The 13928-nt window shown below is 38.3% G+C and overlaps 1 protein-coding gene across 3 annotated transcripts in view; it reads right to left on the bottom strand.

Annotated features, from left to right (window-relative positions):
* specc1 (sperm antigen with calponin homology and coiled-coil domains 1) overlaps positions 1-13928 on the bottom strand; it is a 91142-nt gene that overhangs the window by 15251 nt on the left and 61963 nt on the right. For all 3 annotated transcript variants that reach the window (XM_023342326.1, XM_023342327.1, XM_023342329.1), the window contains one exon: positions 13016-13118. In XM_023342326.1, coding sequence (XP_023198094.1) covers positions 13016-13118 — 103 coding nt within the window. The remainder of the gene's footprint in view (positions 1-13015; positions 13119-13928) is intronic.

Raw genomic sequence — 13928 nt, 5'->3', positions numbered from 1 at the left:
GGTATGTTTGAATTCGGGGAAGAGGTCAGCACAGGGAGGGGCGGCTGTTGGGAGTCGACATGGGGAGGGAGACGTGAATGCTAAAACAGCAGAGGACAACAACAGGTCTCTGGGAGTGGGATCAGAAAAGCAAACACAGCATCAAGCGACAGGAAGCGCCTCGCCCGGCACAATAAAGCCAGAGCCGACGCTTTCAGGGAGAGAGAGGCTGGACAGGGAGACAGAACATTTTTGTTGGACTGAGCCTGATTCAGCATGTCAGCACATCGACAGCTGATCATGAGCTCTACACAACTTTCTCCTTTAAAAAGTTACAGTTCAGTGAAGTTAAAAAAAAAAAAGCATTAAGGATTCACAGATTACTTTACCGTTTAATTTTTAAAATATGTTGCTTGGTTCATTGCACAATTAAAATACAGATCAAAGCTATTAAGAAATAAAATAATGGTAAAAGTCCAGTGGGTTTAACATAAAGCCGCCACCGAAATAGTATAGAAAAAATGATAAAATCCAACAATGCAATCCTTCATCAGCTGATCATAAATTTATGAAGTACAGTCTTAAAGAAAAAAATAAAAACACATGAGTGTGATGGACCAGTGACCTGTTCATAATGGTCCCAGTGCTGGAGACAGACATGAGCCTTCCCGTTAGCCTGCAAAGACTCAGCAGGTATAGAAAATGAATGAATGAGTTTTGCTGCGTTGTCTCTGCTTTAAATAACTCTCTCATTTTCAAAGGTAACGGAGACAAATGTAATGTCTATGATTCTTCCTAAAATCTGTACTGCTCACTGCAAAAAGACAAAATCTCACCAACTATTTTGTCTAGTTTATAGTCCAAATATCTTAGTAAACTTGAATTAAGCAAGATAAAGGAGCTTGTTTCAAGTCAATATTCTTTAATATTTTTAAGCAAGTACTAGTTCCCCTGAGATTATTTCACATATTTCACATTTTCCCTGATGTATACGTGAAATAACCTGCCAGTGGAACCAATACTTCTTCATCAATATAATGAATTATTGACTTAAAACAAGCTCCTTCATATTGCAGAAAAGGTTCCTGTAAGTTAGTTTTGTCTCATTTCAAGTATTCTTGAAACTAGACAAAAATACTGTGATTTATTGTTTTATGTAGTACAGTGTAATTTCTGGCAGTACATTAATTCTTCTATTGCCAAACCAAGTCAGCTGACTCCTTTCAATGTGTTGCACCAGCAGCTCCACTTGAATAATCTCTATATCTGAGCACAGGCCATCAAGAGAGGAAGCTTCTATCTAACAACTTGTTCTTTCACTCCTGATCCAGACCTGCTGACCAAAGTAAAGCTCCTCACCGCTGCAGCAGTGTCCACATTACCGCCAACGAGACATTATTGTCCAGTAATCACTGTGACTAGAGAGGAACAACTCAGACCTGAGGGAACAGGTTCCCTTTCTCTGCTTGAGAACTATGGAGGAAAACCTTAATATTGACAGGAAGAGCATGTCAACTCCATTCTCTGCAGCAGAAAAATGAGGCCAGAGCGACGGCACTATTCACTGCAGGCAACCAAGCAAAGCCAAAAAATAAACTTGCTCTGGCTAAAATCACTTCTACTGCAGTGACGTCATGACAAAAAGAAGTTTGTTCAATTCTCAGATTATTTGCCACTCTATTAAAAATGTGATTGTGACGAATTAGCTCAACCTCAACTTACCTTTTGAGAGTATTAAGAGAATGCTTTTGCCCTATGATGCAGCAAAATAAATAGTATAAAGTGCCAGCAGATACACCACAAAAACACAAAACATTACCAAATAGTTTTGGTTTGCTTTCTAGTGCTAATATCTTAGTACACTTGGAATAAGACAAAACTAACTTACAAGTAACTTTTCAGCAACATATGGGAGCTTATTTTAAGTCAATAATTTCTTAATATTAATAAAACAGTACTAGTTCCACTTTTTTTCTTATAACACGGCAGAATATCTTGTTAGAAGTGAAACAAACTGACACCGTTTTGTTTTTGTAGTGCAGCAGCTCACTTTAAACACCTTTCAAGTATTTTTCACTCTTTATTCCTTGGCTTATTTTTTATTAAATGCAAAACAACCTCTGCTTTACAAAGATAGAAACAAGCCCATTGTTTATACATAAAACTGAAATAAATTTTAGATTTTCTTCCCATCATTTTCACATTGGATCATTGTAGTTTAATACAGGAAACTAGTAGTGGAGCGAATTGAAGTAGCAACACGTGGTCATATCTAGTGTGGTCTTTATCTACTGAATGCTGTAGGTATTTTTAAAATGACATTCATGAATAGGTTGGACCTTCGCCACACACGCACGCACGCACGCACGCACGCACGCACGCACGCACGCACGCACGCACACACACACACACACACACACACACACACACACACACACACACACACAGAGGTTTAGCCTCTGCAGCTGCACGTTGATGCTGCTGGTCTTATGACCAGCCAACTACTGCTGACATGCTTTAATGCCACTTGACACTCCAATGTCAACAAGTCACTGTTGCAACACTCAACTTTTACTCACAGGAGAAGTAAGAAGAGAGAAAATGACTTTGCAACATGCATTCTGCGAAAAAAAAAAAAAAAGATGCATTCTGCAAGCAGGGAGGGATGGATACCCGTTTCATGGTGCATTTGAAAGAAGCTGGACGGTACTTATGTGAATGTGTGTTTGTTGTAATAGCTCCTTTTGGAGATGTTGTGCAGGAATTGATTATTTAAAAAAATAATATTTTATACAGAGGCATCACATGACTCTTCACTGGTTTGGACTCAGCTTTTTAAGTCCCAACTGCAATGAGCAAATCTAAAATAAACGGTTTGATTTCATAACTTCTTCTAATTGCGTTCTGGACTCTTGTTGTTGTGGGGGTCAGTGATCTGCGCCCCAAGGTCATCGAAGCTGAAGCAGCCACACTCCCCTCTCACAGTCGGCAGACTAAATTCACCGCCCGCCTTTAGCCGGCACAGCAGGAACGCACCAAACTGACCAGAGCGGAGCGGCTTCAGGAAAATAAGTTCGGTGCAAAAAATATTTAGTATCAATAAAGTTGTCTTGGCTGAAATCTTCCAGTGCTAAAGATAACCTCTGTTCGTGATGATTGGTGATCTGTGGTTGTTCAGTTTGAGATGTGGGCTCAAATCTAAAGTTCCCAGGACTGAAGAAGACAGACCACAAATACTGAATATTGTCTGGGAACATCTTGCAGTGGCTCAGTCTGATTCTTGTCAACTTTTGCTGAACTATGAGAGACTCTAGCGCCATTTCCCTTCCCTCCTCCTGAAAAAAAAAATCGTGTTTTTTTCCGTTTTTTACTCTAATAGTAAAATAAATAAAATAAAACGCAGTAACATTCTGCGTATTTATTGATAGACTAACCTGTCATCTGGACTGACGCAGAGAGTTCACACCGACCGAAATGTAGGATGAAAACCTGAGCAAAATGTTGTTGTGCTGCAACACAAAATGTGATCAATGTGTACAGTTTTGGTAGTTGGAGCAGAAATCGAAATGAAAGGGCAAACGTCCTCATTTTCTCAGCCAAATAACTCCAAACTTTTAAGGAGTTTTGTGAACATCTTAGATTCTACTGACCTTTCTAAATATTGCATCGTCTCAACTGATTAAAAAGAGACAAAGAAGAGTCTAACAAAATATCAGTGCTCTCCAAATGAGGCTTCTCACCATGAACTTCCTGTGTTACATAAAGTCTATTTAACTCTGGGTTTTAGGTCCATCACCTTTTCACACAAATCTGAAGTAAAAAAAAAGGCTCCATATGTTTTTTTGTAGTCCAGACAGTTTCAACATGACATCATTTGGATTTATGATTGAGATTCTTGGCTCCTTTCTTACAATAAACCTGATATCTATAGTTTTTGGGGGGAGAAACAAAGTTCGACTGTCACGTTTCAAGGAAACGGAATAAAAAAAACTAATGAACAGATGAATGTAGAGTAAAGCTGCAGCTTTAAATGTTCCTCCTTCATTATTAGAACTGTAATGTCTACTCTTTGAACTTCTATCCTCTTCCTGTCCTCGATGTCTGACCTCCATACCCCACTCTCCCGGGGGTCCGTTCCGTTTCTTCAATGGTTTTTGTGTGAGCCTGCGTGCGTGTATGTGTGTGTGTGTGCACTGTGTGTGAGTTTCCCAGATGAGGCCGGATAGGCTCTGCTCTTTCAGGCCCAGCTGAGCTGAATGTTCAGAGGCTTTTCTCATTGTTCCCATCTTGAGCAAACAGCACATTTATTTTTGTTTGGCTTCTATGGTTAATTGAGAAAAAAGAAATGTATAAAGTGTCCGGAGCTGTCCTAAATTAAGACATCAAAGAGCATGATAAATATACAGTGCAGGGCTAGATTGTGTTCCCAAGTAGGCAAATGTTCAGGAAAGCTTCTGCGTCTAAACGATGACCAAAAAAGCAAAAATCTTTATAATTACAAGTTATCATCTTGGTTACTGTTTGACTTTCCAGATCAAGTTTTTAGCACTGAGACCCCTTAAACATTCAACACGTCTGTGATAATCAGCTCTGAAGTTTTGGCTTTAAGAATGTGGCTTAAATGATTAAGTGGACTAATTAATGTGATTAATCAGTTATTTAAGTACTTGTCAACTAATTCAGAAAATTATTGATCAGTAACTGGAATATTCAGATTTAAAAAAAGGTCATTTGCTAAAAAAAAACAATCTCCTCCCACCCACCCACCCACCAACATATTCAGAGCAGTTAAGTAAATTAAGCCAAAACTGTACAAAAAACAGACAAATTTAATTTTTAAGATAAAAAAATACATTTGTCGGTATATATGCTTTATTCTAAACATTTCAAGTGTAATAGTTTTAACTCCACCCAGCTCAGATTTACTAGAGGAATGCTAAGTAATTGGATTTTAGGCAATACAATATTTATTTTCTTATCTTAAAAAAGAACTGAATTATTTTTTATTTCCATGTTTAATGCATGTCTAATATTTTATTTAAAAAAGTTAAAGTGGGAAAATAAAAAATCTTTATCAGACTCACTTCCTTCCACAGACCCTCTGAAAACCAACAGGAAAAAAATAGAGAACCCAAGACTCTGGATGAACGACATTTCTAATTCAGATCCAGTTTAATCAAGGCTTGCATGAATTAGAAAAAATGACAACTGACCTTGGGAACCCGAAGTTATTGTTAAAGTCTCGACGGCCACAGAAATAGCCTCGGCAGGCTGCGTTTGGATCGCGGGCCGACAGTTTGACAAACTTGATCTAGACAAAATTCAGCCCTAAATCATGGCTATAAATAGACGCATCATCGAATGTCTAAATGCGCTTTGCTTACAGCTTTCAACAAAAACATGAGACTGTAGAAAACATTTCTAACAATGTGACACCAAAATAAAACAAATGGCAGTAAACTTTCCAGGTGTGTGCGATCAAAATACTTTTTTGTTCAAGAAAAAGAAAGAGGAAAAGTTGAACTTACAAATGACCACAAATAATGGCCTTGAGAAGTTTTATCACACAATCCTTCAAGGACACATCTTACAATCTGCCTTAAAATGCAGTGCAACAGTTCTGTGTGTTTCATGTGTTTAGTGCAAAGCTGACGTGCACAGGATCCCTTGTGAATACTAATTTCCTGTGAGAGGTCGTTGGAGTCTCTCCCACAGGGCACAGCCAATCAGAGGCAGCTTTTAAGGCCCTCGCCACTAATCGATTTGTGCTTCCCAGAATCTGACAATCGAGGTGACGGAGCCGGTCTGGGCTCACATCTCGCCGTCCCCTGAGAGTTCAGCTCAGGCCTTCACCTGCTTCTAGCAGCGTCGTGTTTTTAGGGTACGGGGGGCAGATGGTGGATAAACATGTTGCTCTGTGAACCACCATGTCCCCCAGGGGTCCATGATGTCTTCTCTTGTTTTTCAGTGTTATAAAATTCTGATTAATTTAGCTTCAAAGACACAATGTCATGTATTAAACACATTAACAGCTTCTGATTGTGACACTTTGGGGTAGATATACTGTGAGAATTTACCTAATTCACTCATTTATATGGTTTACTAATTTTACAAGTCAGTCATGATCAAAAATTTTTTTGTCAAAAAAAAAGGCAAAAAGAAAGCCTTTAGTGACAAAGTGAAAACTTATTTCTACCAATAAAAATATTTACCATCATTTTTTTAAATTTGATGCTGATCACGATTCATTTGTTAAAAAATGAAATAAAATGGGTAAAACATCCACCATAAGAGGCTAAATGTTTCTCAGTAAGAGTCCAAAATAGGCATTTTCATATTGTTACGACTGGCGTCAACTTAATTATGCAATTATGAGTGTGCCAGTGCCTGTCTCTGATTGGTTCCCAGAAGGCGACGGAGACGTCCAATTGGCGGATATGAAAGCTGCTGACGCGGACTTCCTGCCTCCCGTCCTCAGCTCATCTCAACCGGCCGCACTGTTTGCTAACACCTTGTAACAGTTCTGGAGTTTGTAGCAGTGAGCTGCCGTTTATGTTTGCTTAGTTTTCTCATGTTTTTCTTAATTAGGGAGGTAAGATTTTGTCATTTGGTTTATTTACTTTCAATTAGGTACGTTTCGGTTAATATTCAAGATAGTTTCCTTTTATTTGTTGTTTTCGGCATTCTAGCTCACTCTGAAGCCATACGCTCCACTTGTAACATCTTAATCAAAAATACATCTTTTTAAAATAAATAACTTCAACTTCATGTGTGTTGACTGCTTGGGATCTGCAGAGGATGGATCCTTTATGTTATGATCCGGCCCATCTAGACGGGTCGTAACAATGTTGATGGATGATGGAAGGAAAAAGCAGGTGAAAGGTCAACTTTAAGATGTTCGTATGTACAACACAGGCACAACATGTTTCTTTACATTTTTCTCAAATGTTCTCAGCCATCAGAGGCGTCACGTGTAGAAAACATGTGATGACACATGATCACAAATCTGTAAACACACCTGAGCCTTCGCACACCTGAGTGGAGACCAGAGTGACTGACGTTTCCCTTTCATAGATGAGCAATGAGAGCCTAACCTAATATTTAAAAAATAATAAGCAGAGGGTTGTTACAACACATCTAACAGCCCTCTCCTTGTGATGATTACACAAACTCCCCCTCTTATTGATTTCAGAAAAAAAAGCAAAGAATGACATCAGGCTTTCTGTCCAGCTACAATCACACAGATTTATTAGGCCCTCAGCTACTATAAACCATCATATAATCTCCCGTAATGCTCACAATAGCACTCGGGTGCTGTTTCTCTTTAATTAGGCAGTCGGTTGACAACGTCTCCTGCCAACAAAGGGACTGTAATAACAACTGGCATCGACTTTGTCTCTGGCAGACAATGGTGACCTATATGAGCCTGAGTCCTGACTGAACCACCTGGAACCGGAGAGGGGACAGGAAGGGCCAAAAGCTTCCTCTTTCACCTGACTGGTAATTATGTGGCCGAAGATGCCGAGAACAAATCCTATGTGGCTCACAGACGCCAAAATGCTGATTAGCGTTGAATTAAAACCTCCGTGAATTTGTTGGAGGCAGGAAGAAGAGAAAGTGCAACATCTATCCGCGGCACAGATGTGCAAAAAGAGAAGAAAATCCTACAAAAAAATAATCCCAATCATTCACTCTGTGAGGATAGATTCATGATTTCAGAGGATTCGTGATGTCATGCACAGAAGCAGGTCAACCGCATCCCAGATCCTCCACAAGGTGGGCAAGCAGCCACATATCCACCCCTTGGTTTACTCCGGAGCCGCCTGGGTGTTTGTTGATGAGACGCTCAGTGTGATTCTCATCTGTCCAAATGTTTGCAGCTGGGACAGTAGGACAGAAAAGACTGTACCCACGCATCCCAAGCAACCAGTGGGCATGTTTATTATGTTTGAATGTGACCTCTGTGACCCCAGGATGCCACTCTCTGCTGCTGGTCTCTAACAATGAGCTCTGATGATTTTTTTAACCTGTTGCTAGGTAAATTATGGAGGCAGTGGGTAAAAGAAACAGGCGTCTGTCTGAGATTATATTTATGCTGCAGGAAACCAAGTAAAGGATTCCTAATTAGAAGTTTATAGAAACTGATTAATTTATAAACATGAACTATAAAATACAGCAAGAACAATTAATTGGATTAATCATGATGAATCGATGATTAAAATAATTTAGCAATTGATTAATTGTTACCTGAAGTATGCAGACTCAAAAAAGGCTATTTTCCTGAAAGAGGAACATACTTGACAAAGTAATTAATGCTGTTTAAGCTAAAACCCAAAACTCCTTGAAGTTTTAGCTTCACCTGGTTCAAATTCTGTAAAAAAAAAACAACAAACTATTAAATCCTCTCTGTGCTATCCACTTATTAATCCAAACAAAGATTTAATACATCAACCATCATCTACATGATGTTAGTCAAGCATCAAAAATGTGAACTAATCAAATGTTGTCAGAGTTTTTTTTTGTTGTTTTTTTTAGCTCCAGATGCATCCTTTGCTTCCTTTTTGGCAAAAGAAAATCTTTTTTATTTAAGATAAAGCATTTGAATTCTTTTATTTATTATACTTTTAATTTATTTCTAACATTGTTTTAGAAAGACATGTTTAAATAAAAAATATGCAGAATGTTCCAGTTTTTTAAAAACATAATTAATCAGTTAATTGTTAGAATAATCGATAGATTAGTCCTGCTATAATTTAAAAACGAAATGCTACAGTTATATTTACATGGACTGTGAAAGGTAATAACTGCACCTTCAAATTTTGCTAAAATTACAGAGGCTGCGACTTACTGCATGCATGAAAACAAAAATGTAAACGTTTTTTTCACACATCTTAACAAAAGATGCCAATAAATGAGGTGAGATCTGCAGCTAAAGCTAAAGTTTACTAGCCTCTATCAGAGCTGAACATTAGCCTGACAGAAAGGCAAAAATATGACCATTTCCTCTACAGATGAGACCAGGTCACAGGCACTCTACTAAATGGGTGGAGGCCTGCAGCGCCGTAACCTTCCCCCAGATATGTGAAGCTCAACACATCCTCTGACTGTAACCTTTTCTCACAGCCTGGCATGAGACTCAAACAGGATCTTGTGGTCACGTTTTCTAAGAAACTAGAGTCACTTTCACAAACTGCTGTAAATACGTCAGCTGGACCGCAAATATACAGTATATATCCTTGCATCAACTGAAACAGAAATCCCTCTGGAAAGGCTTGAGTTCAGCAGAAGGATATAAAAATCTCCAGGGTCACTTCCTGGAAATCTCTGCTAATTGTTCTAGTTGTCACTTATTAGTGGCCTTCCTTTTCTTTTCCTGACTGAAGCACACATTACAGAGTGCTGCGCCGCGTATTGATCGCATTGTACAAAGTCGAGACTTTACATCAAGCGAGGCGTCCATGAAAGAGTTAACCGCCTCGCTGTGCGTTGAGAAACCCAATAGCAGAGCGGGCGCATGGTGCTTGGAAGAAACATCCGAACAACAATGGATCACCGTCCGAATCCAGAAAGGAACTGATTACGCCACAGCCTGAAACACCGCTGTTAGCCAAATCTACTTAATGAATTCCTGACATTTGCAAATAATCGCCCTTTGTGAAGGGATCAGCGCTTACAGTGAAGAGTTTATGTTGCTCAACTCATCTGTCCTTAACTGAACTAAAATCCACAGGTTTGCTTTATAATTTAAATTTTCTCGCAAAAGTATTCATACTATTTTAACACATTACAACCACAAACTTCAGAAATGCTCTGGGACTCTACATGGGAGGCACCGCGTAACTGTAAAGAGGAATGAAAATGATAAACAAAAAATGTTTCACTAGTAAAAATCTTCAATGGGCGGCAAGCATTTTCCATTCTTTCTCCACACACACTGATACCACTAAATAACTGTGTGTAACTTTAAATCTCAGCATACACATCAAATTATACAGTTTACTCTGCAAATTAGGTTACTTGGTAGATTTCTAAATTGTTACCGTTTGTTTAAAAGAAAAAAAAAAAACTACTCAAGAACAGAGAAAACAGTTAAAGCTATTAAAAGGATTTTGACCATATTCAGCACAAATAATTTCATTGACTATCAGTTTGAAATTTACGACGCTGAATAGAAATCTCCAGGAGAAAACATATTTGCAAATCATGTGTCCCTTAGCCAGAGTTTATAAACAAGGAAAAGGAGACAAAAAGACAACAGAGACCCTAAATGTTGATGGTGACGCAGCAGGAAGAGTCGTTTGTGATCCTAAAGTCAACCGCACCAGGATTTGACAGAAAGAGGAAGCTGCCACCAGATTCCCAGGAAATAAGCTGGTCGGAAAAACCTCTGACTACAAAAGAGTTGCTGAACACATACTTATGTTACAAACTGTTGGTGGAAGCATCATGCTGTGGGCATGCTGTCCCTCCTTGGGGACGGGGAAGCTGGTTAGGAAGGTGGATGGAGATAAACGCAGAGAAATCCTGGAAGAAAACTGGAAGAGACTCGAGACTGGGGGCTGTCTTCCAGAATCCCAACTGGGAAGGAACTGTCAACTTTCATTTACCATAGAAATTATTATATATATATCGCAACATTTATAATTGATGCATTTCTTAGCAAACCTTTAACTGCCTTTAAAAACTGTTCAAACCACTGATTGTGTCTAAAAATCACTGGTTTAATCCACCCAACAGACGGGCCATCAGCTCTGGTTTCAGGGTTTTTAGCACAGTGTCTCCTCAGTGCGTCTTTCACCAACAGAGCAAACTGTGACCATAAAGTCCCCGAGCTGAGATAGAGGGAGGGCGGCTCAAAGTTCAGTAGCATTGTTCTCCAGAAGTCAGAACTATCGATGTGACGGCTCATTCAATAACTCAATCTCTCGCTGGAAAAGTTCAATCTATATTTAGAACTTGTGCATCTTTCTATGGAAAAGTCACATGAAACAATTGATTTTAAGAAGAAAAAAAAAAGGCCTTAGTGTATTTTTAAGGATCCATCAGAATGCATACAGGGTTGTAATCGTTCATTTCCTTTCAGATCCAGAGTCTGCAGACTGCAGCCCCTCTGTGTGCATGAAAAACGTTTTAGCACAGTGATTATACTGGCTAATCTGTAATCCCACTGGGCATAATGGGTTCCTTAAACTGGCTATTAAGGGAGAAACTTGGCTTGGTTAATATCAGCACTTGGCTCTGTGGCCTAAGAAATATTTATTCCACCATTTGTGGAACCATTACAACCAGAAATGTTGAAGTATTGCCTTACTATTTATATAATGTTAAAAATCACTAAAGAGTTCATGATTTGTGTTCCTTAGAGGAAGAAAAATAACACGAGGTTTTATAAAAATGTTTAACGTAATAATAATAAAATATATTGTATGATTGTGTTGATTTCTCATAATCAGAGTTTTCTCTGCAATTACACCTGAATGTTTTTTTTAACAGTCTGGCACTTTTAAAAAAAAAAGTCAATTCTTCTCTGAAAGATCTATAAACATGAACTTTCATATCTAACCACAGAATCTAGGTTGGATTCAGGTCTGGACTTTGATTAGGCCATTCTAACACATAAACATGCTTTGATCCGGCTCTCCATCTGCGGACTTTCAGACAGCCTGGTCTGATAAGTGATGCTAACAGTCAAAAGTATTAAGGAACGCGACTCGTTTCAGAGCAGCAGAGAGCTGGTGCATGCACACCAGGGTAGAAGCAGAGACTGAGAAAGTTAAAGGGGTGAGAACTGATTTCTGAAAGAAAATGTGATGAATTTAAATCACAGCAAAGGTCACAACTCTTCTAACTAAAAACCAGATTCAATTTCTGTTAATAAGTGCTGATTCCAGGTTGATTCCAGAAAGTGTAAAAACCAACAGATCAGTTGTTGAGAAGTAGATTAAAGGGGAAGTATTATGTGTTTTCCAGGCACATGATGCCATTTTCTGGCACTACCAAGTATCTATGTTACCTTCAGTTGTTAAAAACATACTCTATATATATCCACCATGAGTTAAAAGAAATTTGACTTCATAATTTAAGGCCAGAAATTGGGCCTCTGTCTCCATAATCCAGAGATTAAACTACTATATATATATATATATATATATATATATATATATATATATATATATATATGAAAGAGTGATGTAAGTAATTGAATGTGACTGAATATAAATAAATAAAAAAGCATGCACATGCAAATATGTTAATCTAGAAATAATCTAGAAATATGTTTGATTTTTCATTAGGTGTATAAAAATATCTGGTTTCAAATGTAAACAACATTGTCCACATTTAGGGTTTTAATCAAATGTTAGATTGCACTTTGCTCCAAAACTGTGCAGTTTGAATATCAATCACTTGCAAGAACTTTATGCAGAAGTCAAGAACTTTCCAAACCTTGAAAACCCCGAAGTGAAATTCAAGGATTTCAAGAGTCTCCACCCTGTATTTTGTGTATTTGGATGGTGGTTCACTGTGATTCTTTTTAAGGCTATCAGAGGAGATAATACTAAATACGAATAAATGCCATATTTCTCAAATTATTTTGAAAAAAAAAATAGAACTAGGTTTTTTCCCCTTCCGGTTTTTCTTTTTTTCTTTGCAAAGTGAAAAAATAATTTTCCAAAGCCTAAGCGTACCAAAGCGTCTAAAAACACAGCCATAAACCCATCCATACCAGTGAGATGTGAGATGATAGTGAGCTAAATGGTTGGTCAACAGTATGCCGTTCCGGCTGTCTGACCCAGCTATGGCTAAAAAAATGAAAATAAATAAAGATTGACCTCAGTATCTGGGATCAGAATAATCAATATCGCGTCATGCAATATAAAGCAGAGAATGGGAAGTGTCAGCTCACTTTTTAAATGAAAACCAGGCGAGTGAAGACTAAATATCAAACCGTCAGATGTAGACGTGAAGGAGAGCTGGGCGTGAAAGTGTGTGGAGCACGTCTCATGTTTGAGAGCGGTTCGTGGCCTGTGATCCCTACCGGATAGCCTTCTGTTTTCTTCTGGCACCACTTCAGTAGAGCGTTTCTCTTAGATCCTCCATACTCCCGCGCCAGAGCGGCCAAGGGGTCCGTTCTTTCCACACTGTCACCAGGGGAACGCGGGCCGCCATCAGAGGAGAGGGAGAGAGGAGAGATGTCATCTGGAGTACAACTTGTGCGATATCTAGTTCAGTTCCTCTACTGTTCCCCCCCACTCCCACACAATTATTTGTGTGAACGTGGAGGACGCTTGCTAATCATAGCTGGTCAGACAGCTAAAATTATGCTGAATTAGAGCAACGTTTGTCCTCACAAAGAATGCATTCTCTGAAATAATTTTTATATTTGTGGCCTAACATTAAAAAAACATCTGATTCTTCTCAGATTTCTCATAGAACTACTTGATGATTTTATTTCTCCTTTTCAAAAGTTCCCTATTTGGGCCAGAAAAATAAAAGATCACATGGTTAAACAATTTTATGCAACAGCAAAATGTATTATTAATTATAAAAAAAAATGTAAACATATAATCTCAAACTTAAATAAGGCACATTAACTATATTATTTAGACAAAATGCAAAGCTGAGAGCTGCAGGTTATACGGGAAAACAAAAGGAAATGTATTCTAACAGAAGACAGTTTGATACATGGTAAGAAATCAGCATGCCTGGTATAAAAGTAAAACAAAACTTTACTGAGAGATCGTCTGTTGTCGAGAAAATGAGATGTGCCAACTTTATTCATATAAGTTCTGATTCTTTAACCTGGAAGATCTGAGTGTTTTTGTAGATTATCAGTGATACTGAGGGACATAAGTGTAATTTAGGAAAGTTTTTAAGAAAGAATAGATTTGCTTTAATACAAACATTTTACTAAAAAGGCAGCTAAACTTCTTACATGTCCAGAAAATAGA

Source organism: Xiphophorus maculatus, chromosome 11, assembly GCF_002775205.1.
Source record: "Xiphophorus maculatus strain JP 163 A chromosome 11, X_maculatus-5.0-male, whole genome shotgun sequence".
Classification (NCBI taxonomy): domain Eukaryota; kingdom Metazoa; phylum Chordata; class Actinopteri; order Cyprinodontiformes; family Poeciliidae; genus Xiphophorus; species Xiphophorus maculatus.
The sequence above is the reverse complement of the archived record's forward strand: the minus strand, read 5'-3'. Positions and strand labels throughout refer to the sequence as shown.